We start from the raw sequence: 25,474 nt of genomic DNA on the forward strand, positions 1-25,474 counted from the left end.
AAATGTTACTCTATTTTAAGAATGTATGTTGTCATCTCTGCCCAGGTTCCTCTGACACAGTGTGTGATTTACTCGGAGCAAAAGGCAAGGATATTGTGTACATTGGGGATCATATTTTTGGAGATATTCTTAAGTCCAAAAAGCGACAGGGTTGGCGGACGTTCCTGGTGATTCCTGAATTGGCGCAGGAGCTGCACGTGTGGACAGACAAAAGCTGTGAGTGTCGACGTATTTCAGTAAAATAAGCCTCTTTGACCTGTTTCACTCAGCACGTAAGCAGCACACATTTATTTGGGGTGCACATTATTAATAGGTTACAGCATGGTTGGCATAAGCACATTGGCGGTGAATAGCTGCAAGTAGAGTTTTGGTGCTGAACTACATATCCTATGTAAACCCGTCTTTTGTAATATAGGATTTAGAAAAGTGTATAGCTATATTTGGGGATTTGGGTTCCAAATTCGGGTTCTATAAAGATTCATTACCATTTAGATGTAAATGTAATACCTCTTTGGATGTGAAACCCAATCATGACAGGGTTCTGTTCTCTCATTCACAGCTCTGTTCGAGGAACTGCAGGGCTTGGACATTTTCTTGGCAGAACTATACAAGTGAGTAAAGCTGTGTGTGTGTGTGTGTGTGTGTGTGTGTGTGTGTGTGTGTGTGTGTGTGTGTGTGTGTGTGTGTGTGTGTGTGTGTGTGTGTTTGTGTTTGTGTGTGTTACGGGGACAAAATGTTCCCACAAAGATGGCAATATCCTAAATCCTTGTCCTTGTGGAGAAATGTTTTGGACCCTATGAGGAAAACGGCTTATAAATTATGTAAAATGTAGAAGGTTTTTCGTGTTATAGGTTGGTTAAGGAGTAGGTTTAAGGTTAGGGGCAGAATATTCAGTTTGTCTAATATGAAAAATCATTACACATATATAATGTCCTCATAATGATAGGAATACCTGTGTGTCTGTGTAAGCGATCAGGTGAGTATATATGTCTCAGGAATGTGCGAAATTCAGAATGTAAAATGGCCATCCTTTTATTTCATGAGGTGAAATTTGAATTGGCAATGCCCCACAGGATGGTGACAGGAAGTGGAACTGACTGAATTGCAATTCTCAAAAAATCAACAGAAGAATTACATTAGCCCAAAAAAATCAACAAAACAGCCATCAACTGTGATTTTAATTGTACTTTTCAGCATCACAAAATATCCATCATATTGTTTTAGATCACTTTTATGAAAATAATATGTTAACATTTGAATCTATTGAAGGCGTTCACACCATTTCTGCATTATCGTAATTGTGAGGTTCCTACTTAAGCGCTTTTAATTACAAATGACTAACTCTTAACTCTAATTTTCTGAGCTCCGACTTGTACCGCTTCATTAGTAAAATGTAGTTAAGGGGTTAATAAATCTCATAATATTTCAAAATATTTATAAATATATAAACAATATTTTATTGTTTAATAATTCCTCTAATTGTCTTTTGTTGATATTTTATTAAGACCAGATTAATCTGAATAAAAGACATACAATACAGTTTAATGTAGCTAACTGAGTTTGATAACTAATGACTAATGTGCTGCTAAATAAACTAATAAAAACGGAATAAAAAGTTTATCAATTAAGGCAATTGCATAAAAACTGTTGTTGTAATGTAGTTTTGTCTGTTGATTACTCAAAATACGCATATTCATTTTGGAATTTTGGCCATAGAAATGCATAACTCTGAATAGCCTATGTGAACAGCTCCGAGTAGAACATCCAGGTTGACATTATGGTAATTACACACAATAATCTCTCTCGCGTTCCTTATACGACCTTCTAGGGTCATAGGGCTGAAGCCTATCCCAGTTTCTTAGGCCAGAGGCAGAGGAAAGTACCCTGACTCTACTTTTCTCTCGCTCACGCTCTTTCTTTCTGTAGGCATTTGGACAGCAGCAGCAATGAGAGGCCAGATATCAGTGCCATCCAGAGAAGAATGAAGGTACACACTGACACACACTGAATCACACACACACATTCCACATATTTCCATTATGATCTGATTTTACTTGATGTTGAACAGCTCAAATTTCATCTTAGTTTACAGTATCTATCCAACGGTCTCACTTTATATTAAGTGTATTTAACTACTATGTACTAACGTTTAAATGACTCATTTGATTAAATGCACTTAATGTGTTCATACATGTCTTTACATTGTACTTATATTTATAATATTGTATACCAGTAATTTCTGTAATTACATCTATTATTACACTGTTGACCTTTCCCTTAAACCTTAACCCACCCTTAAACCTACCCATACCGCCACACCTGTCCTTAACCTTACTCGTATCCCACCTCAATAGCAGCAAATGTGTTTTGCGATACAACATGAACACAATAAGTACATTGTACTTAACAATGTTTTTTTATTTTATTTATGCAAGCACATTTAAGTGGCCTAATAACTTTTAAAGAGTTTAGAGTTTAGAAATATTATGGGTTATTTTCATGAAGAGTATCTGTGGAATGCTCTTGGGCCTAATAATTGAGACTCGTTCCTCAGTTTGCATAAACGAACAGGAAATGTGTTTACATCAATGCTTGTGATGGCAGCTTATGAATGTTGTAAGTTTAATTATTGGTAATCAACAGCCTGCCACATATGCCGTCCATAAATATATAACATCACTTTTGTAGCTAATTAATTCCACCCAAATATTACATGTTGAATCAGTAATTCTCTCTGTGCATCTTGGCTCATCAGAGAGTGACTCATGACATGGACATGTGCTACGGGATGATGGGAAGCCTGTTTCGCAGTGGCTCTCGGCAGACTCTGTTTGCTTCTCAGGTGATGCGTTATGCTGATCTGTATGCTGCCTCTTTCATCAACCTGCTCTACTACCCCTTCAGCTACCTGTTCAGAGCCGCCCATGTTCTGGTGAGAACACACACCCATAAACATAGGCTTGGATTAGTGATACAAATACCAATACAATAGCTGGTACCAATTCCTATGCCCCAGACTAATAATAATAATAATGTCATTATTTAAGATTAACTGTTCATATAAATACAACAACAAAAAAATGTATGTTGCCTTAATATAATATTTGTCAATTAAACAATTAAACATTTGTCAATTAAAAGTTGTTAATATTGTTGTTTTTACTGTATTTCTGATCAAATGAATGCAGGCTTGATGAGCATAAAAGACTTTCAAAAATGTTTGTAAAAATCTTACCAACCCCAAACTTTTGAACGGTAGTTCAAAGGTACTAGGCATAAGCGCAAGTTCTACAAGTCAGGCGGTACTAAAAATAGAAAAGCCTGGAATGAAAAAACTAATATGGTTACATTTTTCTAACTAAAGTAACAACTGATACCAAAATACCGGCTCTCACTACACAAACACACCCATGTTTTTCTTGTTTACCTGGTTCTCTCTTTTGTGCAATTTAACATACCTGTTCAACATGTTTGTTTAATTTTCTCTTTCCCAGATGCCCCATGAGTCCACAGTGGAGCACGCTCATGTAGACACTGAGACAGAGTCTCCTCTGGCGACACGCAACCGCCACTGTGTGGACTGCAAGGACATCGACTGCAAAAGAAACCAGCTCACACGCTCTATTAGCGAAATCAAACCGCCCCACCTGTTCGCTCAGCCGCCACAGGAAATCACACACTGCCACGATGAGGATGACGATGAAGAGGAGGAGGAAGAAGAGGAGGAAGAAGAAGAGGAGGAAGAGTAGATGTTTTGGCCTGTTCTAGGGTAAAGATGCATAGGACGATGATGAGAGAGTGATGATGATGATGATATCGAGAGAGGTAGAAAAGGAGGAGTGGATGTATGAAGTAGACTATAATTGCCAAATCAAGCTTAAAAAAGCTGATGTTCATACTAGAGTTCAGTTCACCCTCCAGTAAAGATGACTAAAAAGAATGAACGAAAGTTTGTTCAAAAATACGTTGGATGGTATCTGGAATCGTTTATCAGTCACTATATAAGCACATGTGATAAACATCCAATGGAAACACTGCGGAAGGACACTCATGAGTTTACATGAGACTGTCATGTATGTTTCATACATGTAGCATGTTGGCTAAATCTTGCATTAACTTTCATACAAAGACTCAAATTCCGTTAGGATGAGTGTTTTAAGTCAGTTATTGGATCCTTACAGGTACACAACTTAGTTTATAGGTATGTTATAGTCAGATTTTTATCAGTTTGGACAACTTTTGAGTTGCCAGTGCATCCAGTCAGTTTAACTTGGTTACTACCTCCTGCAAAGGCTGTATACAATAATTGTCCCTTTGAAAAAAAAAAAGTGTACGTGAGTGTATGTTGGCAGAGTGTCTGTGTTGAAGTTCTGCGTGTGTTGGGAATCTAAATGAAGCACAGAAAAACCGAAGCATGGTTCATTGTGACGTGCATGAGGAAATGCGGCCAACACAAGAATCCAGTTACTTGGCAACAGCATGTAGCCACTTTTTTCTTTTTTTGGAGGTTCGCTGTTAACCTCTTTTTTTGTTCATCTTTTTTCATGTAGACATTTTGGCTAGAGCTAGTGCTACAGAGTAGCAAACATTTGCCTGTCTTATTAGGGTTCACATAGGCGCAAAATGATTCCGAACACACACAGACACGTCATTTCATCACCTGTTTTAAACCGTTACGATGTCACAAACAGTTACATACTGTATTTTTATACATGTATTTTCCTACATGAGCTAAACAGAGTGGTTTAGTTTTGTCTTATATGTTGCCTGACAGATGCAAACTATTCAAATATCATATACTTAGACAGTAAGTGACCTTGATATGCAAAAATAAAACGTATAAAACTGTTTTACGGCCTGAGGAGATTGTCGAGATGTATCGGTCATTGAGAAAATAGTAAAATGAATTTAACAGCTGGGCATTCTGAAACTGAGAAAGAGAGTGCTGTTGCTCTGGTGACTGTTTCTACGGAAATTAATGTAGTCCTGGCTAATGTGTGAACTCTGTTGATGGTTTACTCCCATGTGGACCAAAACGGTGTAGAGAAATTGGGTTTGATTTAGCTTGAAGGGTCTCATTAGACACTTTCAGGTGTCCCCACAGGAAGTATGTGGAGTCTTTAAGAAATAAATGTCATTCTTGAGTGTTACGGTGGGTCGCGGTTTTAGCGCTGGGAAGTGTTCCAAGTGGATGAAACCGGTATTAGGATGGTTAGTGTGACTTGTATATGCATTATTCAAAGATAATAGTAGGCAGGCTCTGATTGAATGAAGCTACCCAATCCATAGTGTAACATGTATTTCTCATATGCATATTGTAACTGTATGTTCTTTTCTTTTTATTTCAGAGAATGTAGTTTTTCATAGGTCGGACTGTCAGTTTTTAAAAGGGAAGACCAAGTAGGTCTTCTAGTATAACGTTTTGTGGTTAGGCACAAAAAAATTGTTTCTAGGTTTTCAAGTGTGTGTTTCAACGAACCAGTTAAATAAGTTTAGAGATATTTTTAAATGTATAATGCATATTTTATCTGTGTCAATTTCAGTTTGTAGTTTAAAACAACTGGACATCCTAAAATGGGGCAGCTCTTGTTCTTGGTGCCAGTCTTTAGAGACTGCAATATAGAGAAAGTGTTTGTCCCTCAAGTTCCAGCATTTCTCTTTCCTCTGTTTTCATTCGCTTTTTATACAAACTCAGCATTGTATATAATATAGCTGGCTCCCTGGACATGAATTAAAACTAGTCCTGGGCTAATTTGCACTGGTGTTGGCTGTTGTCCTTTTTAGTTGTCTATGCAAGGGACACTGGCTTAGATTATATTTAAGAATAATATAATAGAAAAGGCATAGAGTTTAAACAGTATTCATCCAATTATCCCAGTAGTCATAACCTCCTTAACGGGTGAAGATCTCATCCGTTTAGTCATAGATAGCATTGCATTCATCTGTTTCGACCAGTTTTTCATATTATGTTTTGGCATAGTTTACAGTTGCGTGTTGAACATGCCAATAACTTATATACTGTATACAATACCTAATATACTGAGTTTTTCCTTCTTTTCTATTTTTTACCTTTTTCCTAATTTCTGAAATCTTTTTTTAGTTCATCATGTTTTTTGTGTGATTTTATTAGCTTTCAGATTAGCAAAGATGCAAAACGGTTGCGTCTGTAAAAGACATCAAGAGCAAAATAGCCATGGCATTTATTAATCCTGTTTCTTTTCTTTTGTTTTTTGTTGTCGTTTGTTTGTTTAGGGCATGTGATTTTATGTCTCCAAATTTTAACTTTGCTTCCTCAATTATGATAGTTTCTGATTTATAGAGTTCTAAACCTATATAAAATGGGAAATTGCATTGCAATGTAAAATAAATATAATTTTCCTTAATAAATTCACCATTGGTTTCCTGTCGTGTTTACTTCTGAGAGCATATAACTATTTTTCATAACAGCTTTTCTACTCTAACAAAGACAACGATTCGGCCACTTGGATTCCATTTCTGATTTCTGTAATTTGTCCCAAATACTGCTCCATGTCTATGTACTGCATGTTGCACATTAGACGTGGTATAAAACATTCGAACAAAAGTGATGACGAGCAACATGGTTGAAAAACATGAGCCTGACACGTCATTTGTCTATTCATATTGAAAGCAAAAATGATGAAGCGACAATCGCAGTCAATCAGAATATATTTGATGTTTAATATGCAAAAAAAGTGCAGAAAGAACACAGTACCATAGTGAAACTGATGAACGTTTAATAGCACTTTCTCTAGAACCATTTTCCTCCCTAGGTTTTACATTTTAGTAACAAAGTATCTACAATTCATTAACAAAGCAAATTAGACAAAAAAAAACAAAACTGGAAAAAGCCAGAACCTGTATTTAACCCCACAAGAGCATCTTTCTAGGAAAAAATAATCAAAGTAGGCTTTAATTTACTAAATAAAACCCAGCAATCTGTGATCTCACCTCTAATGTAAAATCTTTGGTATAAAGAGCAACAATTTTAAGATACCTTATCAAGGTTGTACTTGGCTAAATTGTTAGACCGTAGTGCCAAGCAGTGGCTGTCTGTGGTACTGACCCATGTATAAATAATAGAATACAACAAGTAATGCATTCCTGTTATTTATCTGTTAAGGTTCAAGTAACCATTGGAACACTTGAAAACATCTAGGCCGAAGTCTTAAAAGCTGCCTGAATCAGATTTACCACAAAGTCTGAAGAAGTCGGGTCACGCAGCTGCCACCTATACGAAGATAGGAAAAGTTATTGGAATGAGTTATATGCTGTTTGTTGATAAGCTGAGGATATGATGGGAGGAGGAGGGGAGCAAAGGAAAATGTGACCACTAACATTTCGGCAAAACCTTACTGCCACTATTGGTCATTTGGAGTGTGGCAAAGGGTCACTTTTGTGACAGTTCAAAGAGAAAATGTAAGTGGTTTTTTTGTGTATGTGGTGTGAAAATGTAGGTGGTACATTGACAAAACAGTAAATACATTTTTAAATACAACTGTATTCATAGCAGGAGTTTCCAGCGTTCATATAAATAACCATTGAAGTCAACGTTACAGACATAAAGGTAATACAATAAGACTGAGTGGAGGAGCGAGCTCTCTTACAGACGTGTGAAGGGTATTACAATTTAATATAGTAGTTGTTTTAATGACGTGGTAAAGACTCATTTTGTTACGGGCTGGATTCAGTTAGGAATCGCATAAATGCATATGGATTCTCCCTTGCATAAAGTCCTGACAGGTCTTTGCGTTTAGTTAAAATAAGAAAGCGTTCGGCTTTAAATGTAAAGTTATTGTGCCTTCGACAGACTTAAACTTTTTAAGTAGACGAATAGGACCTGTTCATCCATGGAAATGAATTCAAAATATCAAATATACAAACATGATACAAGGAATGCATTCATATAATCTATAATGTACAATACAGTAATCATGATAAATCATCTTTTAAATAAAATGTGTTTCATTGCACTTGTTAAAAAAAATTAATGATTTTAAAAGGCAATATAATGATTCATTTCAAAAATAAACGAGTAAAAGGTACTTGTGGGATAGACCAGATTTAGAACAGTAAAAATAACCGTTTCTGAAATATACATGTAAGAGACCCTCACCAGTACACATACAATTATGTTTTTGAAACTACGTATATATAGCATGTGCATGATATCAGTGACACTCATAGAGGCACACATGCACAACGTACAGACAGGTGTTTGCATGTGCCGACAATTATATCCTCAGACATGCACGTATATACAAATGCATACAAAATAAATAAATATGTGAGTAGAATGCTCTTGGTTCACGGTTTCCTTCAAAGCAGTATTTGGAGCAGTCTTTGATTTACCCTATTACAGCATCTGCCTGGACTATTTCTTCTGTGCTTGTGAACATCACAGGGCAGTTTGAGTGTAGCTGGAGGAGCTCGTACGAGCGCAAGACTGTCCATCCTCCAAACTCTTTGGCTGGGGGGACATAAACACTGTGGTTCATCTGAAATCTTAACGGGACCGAAGCGTGTCACTGGACTCTCCCATTTTGCCTTAGGTCAACCCAAGCTCTGGCCCCAGTAGTACTGCACTACCAGATTAGAGTTGTTTGGGGTGGTGAGGCAGCTGTAGGGTTCTGCTATCGGCTTCGCTCCACCACCCCACTGAGGGCTAGATGGCCCCGTCACTGTGTCCTGTGTGGTTCGACTTGATGTGGGCGACGCAGTTCTGTGTCTGGTTGAACAGAGCGGTGGTTTCATCGGTCACTCCGTCGTGGAGCTCGGTCAAAGTCATTTCGATTTTGGTGTACTCGCTCTCTGAGGACTGTGGCGTCTTGTCAATACGTGATGCCATGACGGCGTTCTGATACTGCTGGCGTGTTACCTGTCAAAACACGGGAAAGGGGGTTACAAAAAAAACCTTTTGTAACATCTTACACTGTGTCCTCCTAACCAGATGGCACAAACACAGGATAAAAGGAATTTTCCCATGGTAATCAGAGCTTTTGTCCTCGCCAGCCATGACAACAAGCGATTCTATATTAGAAGCAGTTTCTATTTCTGCGACGCTGGAACAACAACATACAAACTATGACAATGATAATCTCAGGTACTGATTATGTGCTTTATTTAATGTTAAAAGGGTCTATTGTGGGTCTATATTTTGAATCTAATTTTACATGACCTTTAGCCTAGTGTTGGGCCAGCCGGCATCGCGATCCCCCCCCCATAGCCTATGACAAGCACTGAGCGCGTCCGTCTTTGGCTCAGCGCCAGCCATAGCGCGAAAGCACATTTTGAATCTGGCAGTGATGTCACAGCACTGTACATTCGCTCCTTAGTGCTCAGTTAAGTATCGGTATCACTCCAATTTGTAAACAGTCCTGGGTAAACGTGTCATCTGCGTCATAATTTTTATGAATGGCCCAGAGCCGTTGCTCTTTCAACGGCTTCTGATTGGCCCAAAATGCTTTTTATGTCAGCGCGTTATGACCACGTACGTGCAAAATACATTTTGCGTTCACACAGCATATATACAGGTAATTTACTGGTACTGTTACAATTTCGTTTACTGGTGAATTGCCGGAATCAATTTACCGGTATTTTTTAAAATGTCCTGTTCACACATTATCTGTTCCTGGTAATTTACCAGTAAAGACTGTATGTGAAAGGGGCTGTTGACAGACAAATTGTTTGTTGCTGGAATATTATTGTATTGCTTCTGGTTATGACAGTGTTGGTGTTCTTTAAAAAAAACAAAAAACTAAATCCTGCCTCTGTCTAACCATATTACCATGACTGGGCTGGCCATGTTTCCAATCCAACAAACATTTGCTGGTTCATGCGCCTGAGTTGTCGGTTCCAGATCACATTGCATTCCCTGTTTTTCGCATGACAGCTTCAGTTCCAGGATGAGTCTTTTCCTCTTTCTTTAATGACAACACACTCTTAACCCTATAAAGCCCACTGTGTCATATTTGATAAACACATTTCTAAGGCCTCTAAATTAACAACATGATCAAAATGTCACCAAGTCAGCTCATGTCTCCATCTGCCACAGACACTAAACCAGGGCTCACGTACGTCACAGGCCTCTACTCAGCGCCAAACTCCACATCTGTCCCAGAGCCAACACCTAAATCCACATCTGCCATTAAGCCACAGCCAAAGATTGTAATTGAACAACAGTCTAAGCTAATGAGCCATAGCGACAGTCTACAGCTGAACTACAGCCTTTAGGCCACAGTTTAGACCACAGTCTGATCCCAAGAGCCACAATGGCACCAAAAATGCGCAATGAATTTCTTCTAAAGAATTACATTCATTCTGATTGTTTTGGGCACGTTGATTATTTTATGTAATGAAAAAAAAGAAAACATGTTCATAAACTACAATTTGATGAAAAAACAACAAAAAGTTGGCATGTTTTTGCAATTCTGTTTACCTTAATGTACTGTATGTCTGACACAGCTCTGACAGAATAGTCTGGCACATAGATCTGCAGGAAGGCATTGAGCTGGTTGTTACTGCTGCCCAGTGACGGTGTGATGGATTCAATACGCTCGCTACGATTTAACGAGTCAGAATGGTTCAGTCCAAATGGCCGAGGAGGGGATTTGTTTTCTGCAGAGGAAAAGGGAATGCATTGTGACTTCAGTAATCAGGACAAACATAAGCACATAAAATCAAGAGCACTATAGGGAGGGGGGACACAATGTAAAACATCAGACTACCTCATTAATATTTATTATCTGACCTGATGTAGCAACAATAGCTCAACCAACGACACGAATTAGGGGTGGGACTATCTGTTTGTCAGAGTACTGATAGAATTGGGGAGTGTTTCCAAACCTGTCTGAAAACTGCTTTATGTTCTGAATGACACACTTTACAAATCAATTAACATTTAAGTACACTAGCAATTTTTTAATAATTGATATGCATAAAAACATTTAATAAATGAATATTTTTACTCAGCATGCAGGCATTAAATTGGTTATAAGTGACCTTATAAAATATTTCACAATATTAGTATTTACTGTATATTTGATATAATAAATTGGTGAGTAAAAGAGACTTCTTTCAAAAACCTTCAAAAATTGTACAGACTCCAAACTTTCAAACAGTAGTATATGTTTGTAGATGTTTATGGATTTTTAGTACACTGAACCCTTTAGTGACTATACCTTCAAATCCAGCTTTATAGAGACAATAATTAGCACATTGTATATTATGATTTTATAATAGCCCTCAACAGCTTTTTAGAACTCAATAATTGCATTGCTAGTTATGAAGGGGGTGTTTCATGTATGTAAAAGGGCTGCCGCTGGCAAGAGTATGATAAAAAGCCTAAGAGCTTTCAAAGTGAAGACTGGCTTGTTTTTTAATTAAACACAGCTTATGTTTTCCACTTCATAAAGAGGAGGAATTTACAAGTGCACACACAAAAACATATTGACTTTACTCACACACAAAATACTTGCTAACAGACACTCAAATAAGCACAATTCCACACTCCAGCACATATATTTATTCTTTCTTTCTTTGTTTCTCCTACGCATAAACGCACATACAAATACACGCACACACACAGGTTTCCACAGTGGGGTGTGTTAATGCCACAATTTGGTTGGAATGTATGTAATCCGTGTTTGGATGTGTGAGTGGAGTGGGGGAGCCATCGCGTCTTTAGTTCAAGGCTCCAATGCTGGCCTGAAGGGGCCCAACTCTGAACCCTACATGCTGGTAGTCAGCATGAGGTTTGTGAGAACAGGGAACAGTGTGTGTGTGTGTGCATGTGTGTGTGGGTGACTATGTACAGAGGTGTGTGTGTGTGCGTATGGCCCCGCTGTCGCCCTTTACTCCAGGAGGCCTGTGAAGTAGAAATGTGTGGGAGGAATTCTGTGGGTTTACTGTAACATACGGTATGATTTACAGTAAGTAACAGGCAGACTAATGCCTGACCTTGTCATTTTTTGATTAGTAATTTTGGTTCAACTATACCTGGAGATCCAGCAACAGACTCGGCCCTACTGACCACAAAGGTACGAGAAACTGCAGGGAACAATAAACAATAGGAGGAAAAGAAAAGCATCAAAAGAGGGTGGGAAACAAAAAAGTGACTGAAAGGTAGAACTGAAGAGCTATAGGAGTAAAGAAATCCCTAAATACCACTTGTTTTAATCCACATTAGAAAATATTCTCTATTCCCACATAACAAAGCACTTTTAGTATTACTGTAGGTCCATTTTCTCACCACCAGAGGTCACATATGTTCTGTGATAGTCCCCTAACTAGTGGCACATGTGACACCTGGTTAAAATGTGGTATAATATTCAACCCCTATCAATTCTGATGGATCTAACCATGTTGAAAATACCCTTTAGTTATTTTATAAAAAAAGAGTCAGTGGATACTTCCCCCCAAAGACTTTATATATTTATGTTCAGTTGGATCAATGAAATTTGTAATCTATGAAGTAGAAGAATATAACACTGGAAGAACTAGAATTAACATCAGTAAAAAGCCACTAGTCACAGGTCTACATTGCAGTTCTTAGTTGCTTGATAAGCTACAGTATATCTGTATTAAAGACCCACTGGAGTGCCTTGGAACTCACATTTGTATAATGCGTTGACGTAATTTCCGCTGAAACAGGAAGCTAAGGCGAGACATATTGAATGGCGCCTCCCCCTTTTCAAATAGCCAATAGCGTTTTGTTTACCTCTCAGACTGCAATTGGTACCATGGAAGCGAATCCGAGTGCTGATGATACGTTGGATTCATTAGAAGAGGATTCATTCATTTAATTCTTAAGCAACTTAACCGAACATTTGTTAACCGAACACACATCTCCAACCCACATTCTTCCGTGACGTGTCAACAGTTGTTTTGGCCAGGTAGTATTTATAGCATGGGGGCGGGAGTCGCGGGAAGCTTTAGTTTCTTGAGAGAATTTGATTGGACAGAAGATGTGATGAGAAGCTGAAGTCCGCAGTCCTAAAAATCCATAATCCATTTTAGCGGAAATGAGAGAGTGTACGTTTTGAATGCTTATATCTCCTAAATGCGAATTTTGTCATTGTTTTGGAACACACCAGCTTATTCATAACCTTAATGCAAACATATTCTTACTAAAAGCTGCTTACACAACTGCTTGCACTGTTGCAGGGTATGTAGGTGTATCATGTGGTATCGACTGAATTTTGTATTGCAGTATTATTATTTTTTATAAAGCATAAAACCTCTAATGTAAAGTGTGTAATTTTTTCTAAAATATTTAGGCCTACATTTAAGATTTATGTATTTAAATTGATTATGTATTAAACAAACATTAGATACCTAATGTAATATATATATTTTAGTGATACTTGAGTTAAACGGGCTAGAAACGAGCAAGATTTCTGCACTCCAAAAAAAAAACATGAAATAGTTTTTAGTAAGTTTAGGTTTATTGTCCTTTCGGAAATTCTATTTGATTATATTTGAATAATCATATTTTCAAAAAAGCATTTATTCAAATGGCTTAGAGTAAGTGCAAATCTGTTCATTGTGAAAACAAATACATTTATTCAGTTAAAAAGTATAAATATGTCTAGCTATGGAACAAATAATATTCAATTAGTTAAATGTATGATTGATTGATGATACATATATAAACCTGGTAATTGTGTATTCAAAACACATTCAGTTTATTAGTACTATTACATAAATTATACCTGTTTCTTACGTTTTATGTATGACAGACAAAAATGAATTATATTAAGTTTATTAGTTTATGTTAAAACTGTGTAATACAAATCTAAGAAAATTTCACATGAAATTCAAACACATAAACCTTAAATACCAGTAAGTACAGCACACATAGCATATAGGTTACTTTTTGTACTTTGTAGAAATACTGTATGCAAATGATTGTATTATTTGTATTTACCTGGAGAAGCGGTGAGAGCCATGATCCCATACGAGGAGAAAGCTCCAGCTTCAAACTTCATTCCCTCCTTCCCTGCCTCCACTTCCACCTTCCCCTTTGAGAACAGATCACATTGAAGGCCAGACTTTCAATACAGCTAAGATTTTTTTTTAAATAAATGTAAGTGTAAGTTTTACAACTAATGGGAGTTTTTTGCAAAAGAAGGCTTTCGGCCATTTCTTTAGGAGCATGTCTGTCTTTAACTATACTCACTGAACTAAACATTCTTCTTTTACGTAGGCATCCTACTTCTTTCATACTGGGCGTGTTAAATACTTGCGAAAATCCCAGCTTGTTCTAGGCTAATAACCTCAATCCTTTCTCTCTATGCCCTCCACGGCCCTGGACCAAACAACCAAGCTGACCTGCAGAATGAGGATGAAATAGTCCACAGGCTTGTTGCGGTGGAAAAGGTAATGCTCGATGGCCTTCTTATTCTTCTCATTATATTTGACCTCCTGGATGACGTTGGGGTGCTTGAGGAGGCGCAGAAGGATCTTCTCAGACATCTGGCTGGGACTGAATAACTCAACTTCTGTAAGGCAAAAGAAGACATGACATCATTTTCCTGTTCCTGTGGATTTTTCACAATTGAAAGTGTTACCTCAGAGCCATTCTAAACCATGGTTAAAGGTAATATTGCATTTTCAGGTTTCAAAACGTCACACGGTATATTAGTAAACCCTGGGTAAATGATGCTCTAACGTTTTTTTCCAATGAACACAGCTTGTGGCAAACAAATAATCTTAATAACTGCTTATCCACCGGTGACACTGTTCTGACTGTTTAAACTCTTCTGAAACATACAAAAGCAAAAACAAATTTTCATTCCTGTTAACACATCAGCTTTCAACATTTTATTGTTCTCAAAAGCTGAAACAACAGAGCGTGAAAGTTTCTGTAACTACAAAATTTATGAATAAACACTGTTGTCTCTATTATGATGGTTCTCTGTTGCTAAATAACTCACTGTAACATTGTTCTGTTTACAGTATATGTGTCACCTGGCAGCTGGTCGCTCCTTGACCAGGGAACGCTTATAGTATTGTATTTGTTAATCAATGATTAGCGTAAGCCACAAAGGGGAAAGTTTTTACCAAATCCTGGAATTAGGTTTAAAGGGGAATACCACTCAGAATGATTTGTCTCTATACACAAACACCCTTGGGAGCATTTAACAGCAAATGCCTTAATGTACTGTACGTCTGACACAGCTCTGACAGAATAGTCTGGCACATAGATCTGCAGGAAGGCATTGAGCTGGTTGTTACTGCTGCCCAGTGACGGTGTGATGGATTCAATCCGCTCGCTACGATTTAACGAGTCAGAATGGTTCAGTCCAAATGGGCTATGTCAAATGCCTGAAGATTTCTAGAAGAATGCAAGAATCAGCAATGCAGGCTGCATTTATTTGATCAAATATTACAGTAAAACAACTTTAAATAACTGTTTTCTATTTAAGCATATTTTAAAAAGTAGTTTATTCCTGTGATGCAAAGCTGAATATTCAGCAGCCATTAATATAGCCTTAAGTGTAACATGATCTTTCAGAAATCATAATGATATGCTGATTTGCAGCTCAAGAAACATTTATTTTTAATATCAATGTTGAAAACAGTCATGCTGCTTAAAATCTTTCGTAGAAACTGTGATATATTTTATCAGGATTAATTGATGAATACAAAGTTAAAAAGAACAGCATTTATTTGAATGTTGAATTTATATTATAAATGTCTTTAGTGTCATTTTTAAATATATTTTATACATTCTTACTGAACAAAAGTAACATTTTCTTTAAAAAAAGAAGAAAAATTTGTGGCCCCAAACTTTTACACAGTAGTGTAAATGGCTACTAAAAAACAGCTTACAGAAAACAAATTACAGTTTCAGACAGACACTGGTTTGTTGCAGTGGAAGAGGTAATGCCTTAAGATAAAACATTTATTTACACTAATATTAACAAATGTATTCTATACATTAGAAATATAAAGTGCTTTCTAGGAGACACACACCATGAAACAAAATGGTAGCTGTGTGAGAGATAATCTCTGCTGTGAAAAACAACAACAACATGTTTTTATTTACTTCTTTCAGCTGTTTGCTGGCCTTTTCCAGGGCTTGGATTTAGAGATAATTCTTTTATACACTAATAAACCACCAGTCTCTAAATATAGCCCAAACCTTAGTATACAAACAACATCAACATCATGACTTCCACCAAAAACTGCCTATAAAAAAAAATGTTGCTTTAGATGTTGGTTACGGTAAAAGTGACAGTAAAGATTTTTACAATGTTATAAAATATATATATATTTCAAATAAATGCTGTTCTTTTCAACTTTCTATTCATAAAAGAATCCTGAAAAAATTTATCATGGTTTCCACATAAATATTAAGCAAAACAACCGTATTCAACATTAATAATAATAATAATAATAAATGTTTCTTAACCCCAAATCAGCATATTAGAATGATTTCTGAAGGATCATGTGACACTGAAGACTGGTAAAATAGATGCATAAAAAATAAATTTTGCCATCAGAGGAATAAATAACATTTTAAAATATGTTAAAATTCGAAAACAGTTGTTTTAATGTTTTAATAATATTTCCCAATATTACTGTTTTAATGTATATTTTATCACATAAACACAGCTTTGGAGAGCATAAGAGATCCCAACTTTTCGAATGGCACTGTATGTTATTTATCTAATATGATCTTTATGTTTAATCAAATTGCTTCCCACAGTCTTTGTTTAAAACATACACCTGTCAATGCAGTACAGCAACAAAACGTTAACAATCACAAAAATCCTACTCTGGCTTATACACCAAATCTTATTCCTTTCTTGGAGAAACACACTATGAAACAAAAAAAGTAACAAAAAAAGGTAAGATAGAAAGAGTGAGAAAAGATGCTTTCTCTTAGCTGCTTGCAAGGTTTTTAAGTTGCAGGAAGTCATTCTTCTATAAACTAAAAAACAAGTTGCTTCTTTTTAAAAGACATAATGGCATGACCCCTAAGCTTTCACCAAAACCAGAGGCAAAGCTCCTCCCCTGTGTGAGCACCCTAACCATACTACAGTCACAGGACACACTGGGGTAAATCAAGCAGCAATGCAGTGCACTTGCCTGTTGCTAGGAAACGCAGAGTAGCCAGTAGAAGCTGAGGTGATATTTTAACCTTCATTTCATTGTCCATGTGCTTGAAAGCCGAGAAATCCTGCTTCCTCTCTCGATGGGCGATTTTCTTTTTTGTTTTGTTGTCGGCTGTCGGGAAAATGGGATGACAGAGGAAGAAAGTTTTTTTTAATCAAATTCTTTAATGATGTGTAAAACATCTTGCCTCATATGTTTGTGAAAATATTTGCAATGACACCTAAAAAAGGTTTTTGGGTAACACTTTACAACAAGGTTCTATTTTTTAACATAAGTTTACCACATTGGTTGACATGAACTAACAATGAAAAATACTCTAAAGCCTTTTGTCATAATTAATGTTAATTTCAACATTTACTAATACATTGTTAAAATCTAAATTTGCATCTGTTAATATTATTTAATGGACCTGAGCTGACATGAACTAACAATTAACTGTTTTATTTTTAATAACTGAAGTTAACAAAGATTAATAAATACTGTTGTTAGTACCCTATCAGTCGGTCCCTATCTACGTACGTCGTGACCGACGAGTGAAACTAACCGAGCCAATGCACATTGGCGTGCAATCATTTGCATCAGCTGTTCAGCCACGCAGCACGGGTATAATGAGCAGCAGGTGCGATTGCACTTCAGTTTTTTTCTTCGGAGCCGAGCACTTCGATGCCTGTGTTCTCTACAATCAAGAGTCTGAAAGGCTGTTTTCACGGCAGGTAAGATCACCAGTAAGGGGGCTTTTACACTGGGCTCGTTTGCTGCGGTCCGAACCCGGGCGCGATTGTTCCCGGCGCCCCCCGCAGCGTTGGTCTGGTTTCACACTCAACTTGATTCTATCGAACTCTGGTGCATTTGTGCATCTTACGTCATTGCAAACGTGCACGTCGCATGATAGAAAACACGACGAGGTTCAATATATTGTGTTTTTTTATTCATTTGGTGCTATTATTCATAGCTGAGTAAACAAAGCAGGTTAACTGTGTGTGTGTTTCACTTAATCTGTCTTTCCGCTGCTTGCAAATGGACTCTTTTGAGGAGACAGTGGATTTCCATTAATTTGTTGCCCTGATTGCACGCACTATGCGCGAATACACTGCAGACTCACTCTTGCTCGTATCCAGGGTAAATCTTCATCCCTTACGTGTGTTTCATTTAACTAAATACATCATAATCAGCTAAAACGCATGCGCAGGATACTTTACTTCCTGAACAAGTGCGCATCCGAGTCCGTGTTGTTTTCACATACACGCGAGCACGGTTCGGGAGCAACCGAACTCAGACCACCTCCTCCAGGCAGTCTCGAGTTCGATACCCCAGTGCGCACCTGGGTCCAATGACAGCGTTCACATTAGCGTTTTTTCATGCGAACCGTGCCCCGTTCCGAACTAAACTGCCAGTGTGAAAGTCCCCTAAGAGAGACAGCGCACGACAGGTGCACATTCACTTCAGCACCAAGGAGACCAGTCCCTAAAAGAGTTTAAACAGGTAGAGTGCGTCTTTTCAAAGATGTCATTCTACCTGTGTGTTTCTGGATGCGTTTGTAACCTGGGATCACGGGATGGTCACGAGCACTGTTTCGCATGTCTGGGCATTGAACACTCTGAGGCAGCATTCGTGGATGAGTCATGCACTCATTGTGGGCAGATTACCATCTCTGAGCTACGGTCGAAATTCTCGTTCCTGCAAAGGGGCGGAGGACCTGCGCCTCTGCCATGATCTAACCCTCCACAAGGGGTTACTTAAGGCAGTGGTGCAGGTGACCTGAGGGTTACGGTGAGCGCGCTTCCTTCAGGGAACCAACCCCTTAGGAACCCTCATCCCTCCCACACTCCGCAGCCAATTGAGCCCCCGACGGAACGTGCTGGACCATCCACGAGGTGTGTACCAGTCGTTTCCTTCAGAGCTCTCCATGTGTAACAGGTCAATCGCTGCATCGGAGGGTGGGTCACTACCCACCCCAGTGCCTTTATTCACAGAGGTGCATGAGGAAACAAGATTTATTAAATAATTAAGAATAGGCGGGCAAATAACGATCCAAACAATGCGAGATGGTGTGCTACGCACAAACAATACCAGCCAATGATTGATACAAACAGAGGAACTTAAATAGACCGAGATAATGAACTAAATAAGCAGCTGTGATAATTGAGTTAGTGTCCATGGAAACAGATAAGTGGTGGGAAACTGAAGAAAGATGACTGAAAATAACAAACTAGAAGTCCATGAAAATGAAACTAAGATCAAAATAGCATCCAAATAGTACAGAACGGTTACAGTATGTCCTCTGCTGGAAGGCGACCTCACGCCATAACAGATGTGGTGAGGGAGGAACGGGGATGGACGAGGAGCCAATGAAGGGCTGATGAGAGGAGATGGCGAAAGGCTGGTAAAAGCAGGCAGGACAGACCAAGGAGTCAATGATGGAGAAAGAAGCCAAGGAGGAGATGATGGACGGAGAAGCTGGATGGTGATGACGCAAAGCTCAGCCAAGACGATAGCCGACGGCAGAGTCGATTGAGGGAGGAGCCCAGATGTTGATGTGGCCGACGACATCCGCAGGACGACCAACGGAGACAGAGCTGATGTTAATGGATCCCAGGGCGCAAGGATCTCAGGTGGAGCCAAGGGTGGGAGGAGCCAAGGCGTTGCTCACTGGTCGAAGGTCAGAGGCGGAGGGGACGGATCAGTGGCTGGAAGCAGAGCCAAGGGTGAAGCTGGTGAGAAAACGCTTGAGGCTTGACAACGCCGTAAGGCGTCACAGGGGAAGGTGAAGGGCTGTAGGAAACCAGCTGAGGCAGGGCTGATGGACTGGCTGAGATCAACACTGGAGGTGGGAGAGGGAGGCTCACTGGTAAATCCGTGTTTTTGCTGGGTGATGATACGGTTTTAACACTGGCTAGAACCAGCAATGATAGTTCTGATGATGGCTAGGATGATGAAAGGACAGGGTGGGAAGCACCACTTCAAAGTCCCAATCAATTAGCCAGTCTCCAGTGTTGAGCTCCACCAGGACTAGTACCTGGATGTTATTTTGCAGCTCACACCCCTGGTCAGAGTTATGCTGCGGCTTCCGATCCGGGATGTTATTAGGTGCTGTCGTCATAGGCTCAGTGTTTGCGGCGGGAGGAAGCACTCCCTTTGCGGGGGGCTCTGGCGTTGTCGACTCCGTGGTTAGGGGTGGTGGTGGGCTGGGCTCTGGATCTGGCTGTGATCTGGATCGGGTTAGGCGCTCTCCAGACACCGGATGATGGCCTCCTTTCAAGTCCTGTGGTGTCTAGGAGGTCTACAGGATAGTAGTAATTTGCCACGACCCAGAAGAGAGACTTTAACGTCTCATCATTGAAGGCAGTCTTTAAAGCGAGCTAACAGAACTGAAGCGAAAAGTCCATTAGAGGAAGCCCTTTTCGGGCTAGGGTGGCAGATTCCGCTGCATAATCCATTCTTGGGTCCAGTATTCTGTAACGCTGATCCGAAGATGGCGAAGAGTAATAGGAAATAAAACAAGATTTATTAAATAACTATGCAGGCAAATAACAATCCAAACAATGCAAGACAACGAACTCAGATGAGTGGCGGGAAACTGAACAAAGGAACACATGTGACTGAAAATAACAAACTAAAAGCTCATGAAAATTAAACTAAGATCAAAATAGCATCCAAACAGAACAGAACTGTGACATAAACTAAAGTTAACTAATGAACCTCATTGTAAAACCATTCACCATTAAATTCCATGTGACATGATGAAATTGCCGCCAGGTGCACTTTGATCGTAGAGATGGCCTTCCCTTCATCTAGTATCTCCTGAAGGAAGGAATGTAAGGTACTGAGGAAAGGAATGGTATCCTTTGTCTTTCCTGACACCATGCTTCAATTCTTATATAGAGATCTAGTGGATTGCGCTGTGGAAAATCACATTCTGGGGCAGGTCTAGAGCATTCAGATTAAACCTCTAATGGGCCATACCCAGAGATTTCACCTCAGATGTGGATGAAAAATCCTCCCTTCTGCTAGGACCTGAATATAGCAGTTGAACTATCTCCTCTGCCGATGGCCTCCATGGCTATAATGGAGCTATTAAGAGCACTCTATCCCTCTGCAACCTGATTCTGGACAGAGTGGGGAGGATGAGGCTTATAGGTGGGAAGCCATTTAACAGGGTCTCTGGCCAGGGATGTGCAAATGCATCAATCCCTTGATGCAACTGTCTCCTTCAGTGAGAAGAATGGGGGGAAATGGGTGTTCTCATCCGAAGCAAACAGATACATATCTGCCTGGCCATATTTATCCGATACCTCCTGAACCACCTCTGGGTGGAGCCTCCATTGCCCTGGGTGATGATTCCAAAAGGTCTACTCCAATATTTACTAGGCCTGGAACATCTGCTGCTCTGAGGGATAGCAAGTGTTTCCTGTTCCATAGAAGCACTCTCCTTGTCAGGGCATACATATTTCTTGAGCAGATGCCTCCATGCCTGTATTTATAAGAAACAACTGTTGTGCTGTCTGATCTGACTATCACACAACAGTCTTTTATTTGCAGGAGAAAGTATTTAAGAGCCAAAGATAATGCCAGGAACTCCAGATAATGTATATGTATTAGTTTGACTAGTTCTGTCCATACTCCACTCCCTCCATGATCACTCTACAAATGTATTAATACTGCCCATGTATGCACCCATTCCATCTCCCTTGATTTGGCACAGATTAACCAGTTGTCAGGAAATGCTGATATCCTTATGCCCTATTGTCTCAATGGTGTCCATGCCACTTCCACACATTTTGTGAAAATGCAGGGTGCTAGAGAAAGGCCAAACGGGAGAACCCTGAACTCATATGTTGTGCATTTGAACGCAAACCTAAGAAATATTCTGTGCTGGGGGTGTGAAACAAGCATTCTTTAGATCGATTAAGATGAACCAGTCTCCCCTCTGAACAGAATGAAGCAGAAATGTTTGTGTCAGCATTGTGAACATCTGAGGTCCAGAATAGGAGAGAATTTATTTCCTGACTCAATGTTTGCATTCTCTCCCTGCACTTTTGACTGTCTTATTATTGAGAAACCCGGGGGTTCTCTCTCAGATTGCAGTCTGTATCCCCTTTGGATTCTGCTTAATAACCACTTGAAGTCTGTGTAAGCAAGTGCGAAATGCTTTCTACCAGTGCTGTGGGTGGCGTTCTGACCAATACAGTTTCTACAGGGTGCTTGTGTGTAACAGTATTGTGATGAAAATAATCGGTCTTTGCGGATTTGCGAAGACAGCAAGAAAAAGATTCTGGTTTGTGAAACCCAGCCTGTTTCTTCCTTCTGACCCTCACAGCCGAGGTGAGTGGGGGCCTGGCCTTTGCCACCTGATCAAAGGACTTTCGTTGCCAGGAGGAAGGTTGTTTATTCTGTTTATACGGATCCCCCAGCCCTTCTCAGAAATCAATGCTGAGAACTGATCAGATCTTTGAGGTGGCTTAGGGGCGAAGGTGGATAATCCGAATGCTGATGGGGGATCCAGATGGCCTGTCAATGAGGCCTCCATTGGTTACATGTGAGACCAGCCCATCCTGAACTCCCCCCATGTCTAGCAAGGAAAAGCCATACACCAGGACTCTGGATAACAGTGGTCTTGCCCAGTATTTCATCCATGCAATTCTAGAAAGGTGGAAGTGTCTGAACTGTCAAGGTGTTAGGAAGGAGGAAATTCCTTTCTTGCCTTCAGCATCTCAACAGGTTCGCCACCCAACGGCAAGCCTCGTCCAGAGTTACACACCCTGCTGCCATCTGCTGTTCATCTACCACTGTAAAATAACCCAGGGACTCTGTTTGGAGAACAAACAGATCTTCCAAGGCAACGATGGAAATGGAATCGTCTTAGGACCTTCAGGAATGGTTCGATTTCCATCTCGAAAGTGACCGGTTCCCCAAGCACATCCGAAGGAGTAAGCTGGTCAGCCTAACTTGTTGTCGACATTGGAGATTCCGTGTCCTAGGGAGATGCCGTGCTGTCTCTCCCCTGTAAGGGATTGCAATACACGTCATGTACACCACTCTCCTGTGCAGCTCCAGGTGAAAGTTTACTGCACTGCTTAAAGGAGATTGGTGTCTGTATTGCTGCTTGGGCATGGCCTGAGCTCAGACATGCCGGGTATACGACATGTAGATCCCTAGCTGCAATAGTTGTGAACATCCCCTTGGACAAGTGCTAGAAGGTGCTCTGGACTTGTTAGGCTTCATAGAAGAAGTGGTAAGTTTCAAGTGGTAAGTTAACTTTTTTGTCTATTATATATCGTCGCTGTCCGATGAAAACTTCGTATGTCAATTTTGCCGATAGAATGTCCAGGTTCATTTCCGTATACAGTATGCATCACGTTATCTAAATGACCAATGAAAAGTTGTGAAATCATGTCATCTGATTTTCACGTATATCCATTTGTTGTCAAAGCTGTCAATCAAGCCGCATATCTCCCACCCTGTGGAGACATCTCGCCAGTCTCGTGAAGTTTCATCTTAAGCGTCTCTGGAAGCTCAGCATTGGATAGCCGAATAACACTGTGAGGTAAAGTAACGGCAAACGTTTGTTTTTGACAACTGTTCACAAGTTTATAATATATTCACAAAATTACGGTAGGACTGTGCAAACAAAGTATCAGTCTAGCATTGCCATGTCAGTGTATTGATTCATTGTCCCTTCATAGTTTGCAAGAGACATTTAATAAACTGAGTGTATTTAATAAACTGAGACGTAGGCTATTTAATAAACTGAGCGTATTTAATAAACTGAGCGTAGCATATTCACCTGTCAATGTGAAACGTGACTTGGTCATTCTAATTAATGATCGGAAGAACGTGTATCGACCACCGTTACTGTAAAATATGCACGTATGTCCATTTAAACTAGATTTTGGTCAAATGTGGATTATATGATTACACTGCCAAGAATATGGTTACATTTAAAGATGCCGTACCAAGTATGCAACGCTACGTTCAACTGCTTTTGAAATTACAGTGTTTTTTTCAATTCCTGAAAAGTAACCGTTTTGGACAATATGCTTGGTTCACTACACTTCTTGTTTTATTTGGCATTTCGCCCTACGACTAAGTGGTAGCTTGTCTTTTGGACAGTTTAGTCTTGTCAAACTAACACCAAGTGTATTGGAAAAAAGGGTTCGTAGCTTGTATGCTGCGAGTAAAGAGAGGTAGGATGCAATATTGAGACAGCACTGCTGTTTATATAGGATGGGATGGGGCTTCCTGAGAGGTGTGATTGCATAGGGTTTCACGGATGACCATGCAAGAGGCCTTTCCCATAGTGAGATGTCAAACGAGTCGACCGATAGAGAACTAATGTTAACTATTTAAACCTTATTGTAAAGTGTTACCATGAAAGGTAAAGGTTTTTGTAATGCCATGCTATTGAAATTCACATACTACATAAAACTGTGCTAAACTAAAAGTACTAAATGGGGAAAATGCTACATATTTTATTAACCTAGTATTGTATAACTATTTCATAAGTCATTAGATACAGGACAAAATTCACATTTCTTCATAACACTGTCATTTTACTGAATTTTACAATGTACTATGTAAACTGCTCTTTGTAAAAACATGCAAAAGTACATGACATTCATGGCACATACTATATAAGTCTGTCTCATCCAAGATTTCAGACTTGATGATTTCTTCAATGACATCCTCCAGGGTGATAATGCCAAGAACTTCATAGAAGGGGTCGCCTTCTCCTTCGTTGTTAACCCGCTGGACTATTGCCAGGTGAGATTTACCTAGGAAATAATACATTTGTTTAAGGGTTGATTAAGACGCACACCATTCTTATTTTAAACTTTAAGCTGTTTGCATATAAAGGAATATTTAATGCGTTTCCGATCTGTATCAAAATTGAATCAAGCTTAAAGTTACAGTTCACTCAAAAATGAAAATTCTGCCATCATTTACTCTTAAGAGTAAATATGATTATTTTCTCTTTAGAATAAAAAAATAAGATATTTTAAGTAATTTTTCAACAGTTTTTGTCCATAGATCGAAAGTCAATGGGGTCCAAAACAACACTTACAAAATGCTCAAGAAAGTCAAACACTTCTAGGTTTGGAATGACATGCAAGTGTGTGAATAATGTCCGAATTTTCATTTCTGACCACACATATCCTACAATGTGTAACTGCTGTTGTAGCCTGATAATGGTATTAGCATAACATTGTTTGGCAATAGCAACAATCCTATAGTGGTTTCTACACCAAATCTTAACAAATTATCCAACATATGTACTGTACCTGTACAACTCAGAGTGTCTATGGCATGAAGCCAGACTCTCTCCCTCTGCTAA

At 39.2% G+C, this 25,474-nt stretch overlaps 2 protein-coding genes across 5 annotated transcripts in view; one reads left to right on the forward strand and one right to left on the reverse strand.

Annotated features, from left to right (window-relative positions):
* Positions 1-6,391, forward strand: part of nt5c2b (5'-nucleotidase, cytosolic IIb) — a 38,259-nt gene extending 31,868 nt beyond the window's left edge. For all 3 annotated transcript variants that reach the window (XM_077246805.1, XM_077246804.1, XM_077246806.1), the window contains 5 exons: positions 46-216; positions 560-611; positions 1,927-1,987; positions 2,756-2,932; positions 3,495-6,391. In XM_077246805.1, coding sequence (XP_077102920.1) covers positions 46-216; positions 560-611; positions 1,927-1,987; positions 2,756-2,932; positions 3,495-3,749 — 716 coding nt within the window. In that variant the 3' untranslated portion in view covers positions 3,750-6,391. The remainder of the gene's footprint in view (positions 1-45; positions 217-559; positions 612-1,926; positions 1,988-2,755; positions 2,933-3,494) is intronic.
* A 286-nt stretch (positions 6,392-6,677) lies between these two features.
* Positions 6,678-25,474, reverse strand: part of cnnm2b (cyclin and CBS domain divalent metal cation transport mediator 2b) — a 42,113-nt gene continuing 23,316 nt past the window's right edge. The window contains exons 2-8 of one of the 2 annotated variants that reach the window (XM_077246792.1): positions 24,771-24,914; positions 17,116-17,253; positions 14,350-14,519; positions 13,946-14,039; positions 12,016-12,066; positions 10,457-10,635; positions 6,678-8,896 (exon numbers count right to left, since the gene is read on the reverse strand). In XM_077246792.1, coding sequence (XP_077102907.1) covers positions 8,684-8,896; positions 10,457-10,635; positions 12,016-12,066; positions 13,946-14,039; positions 14,350-14,519; positions 17,116-17,253; positions 24,771-24,914 — 989 coding nt within the window. In that variant the 3' untranslated portion in view covers positions 6,678-8,683. The remainder of the gene's footprint in view (positions 8,897-10,456; positions 10,636-12,015; positions 12,067-13,945; positions 14,040-14,349; positions 14,520-17,115; positions 17,254-24,770; positions 24,915-25,474) is intronic. The other variant, XM_077246793.1, reaches the window with a different exon arrangement.

Source organism: Siphateles boraxobius, unplaced genomic scaffold (assembly GCF_051911475.1).
Source record: "Siphateles boraxobius isolate OS27281-9 unplaced genomic scaffold, OSU_SipBor_1 29, whole genome shotgun sequence".
NCBI lineage: Eukaryota > Metazoa > Chordata > Actinopteri > Cypriniformes > Leuciscidae > Siphateles > Siphateles boraxobius.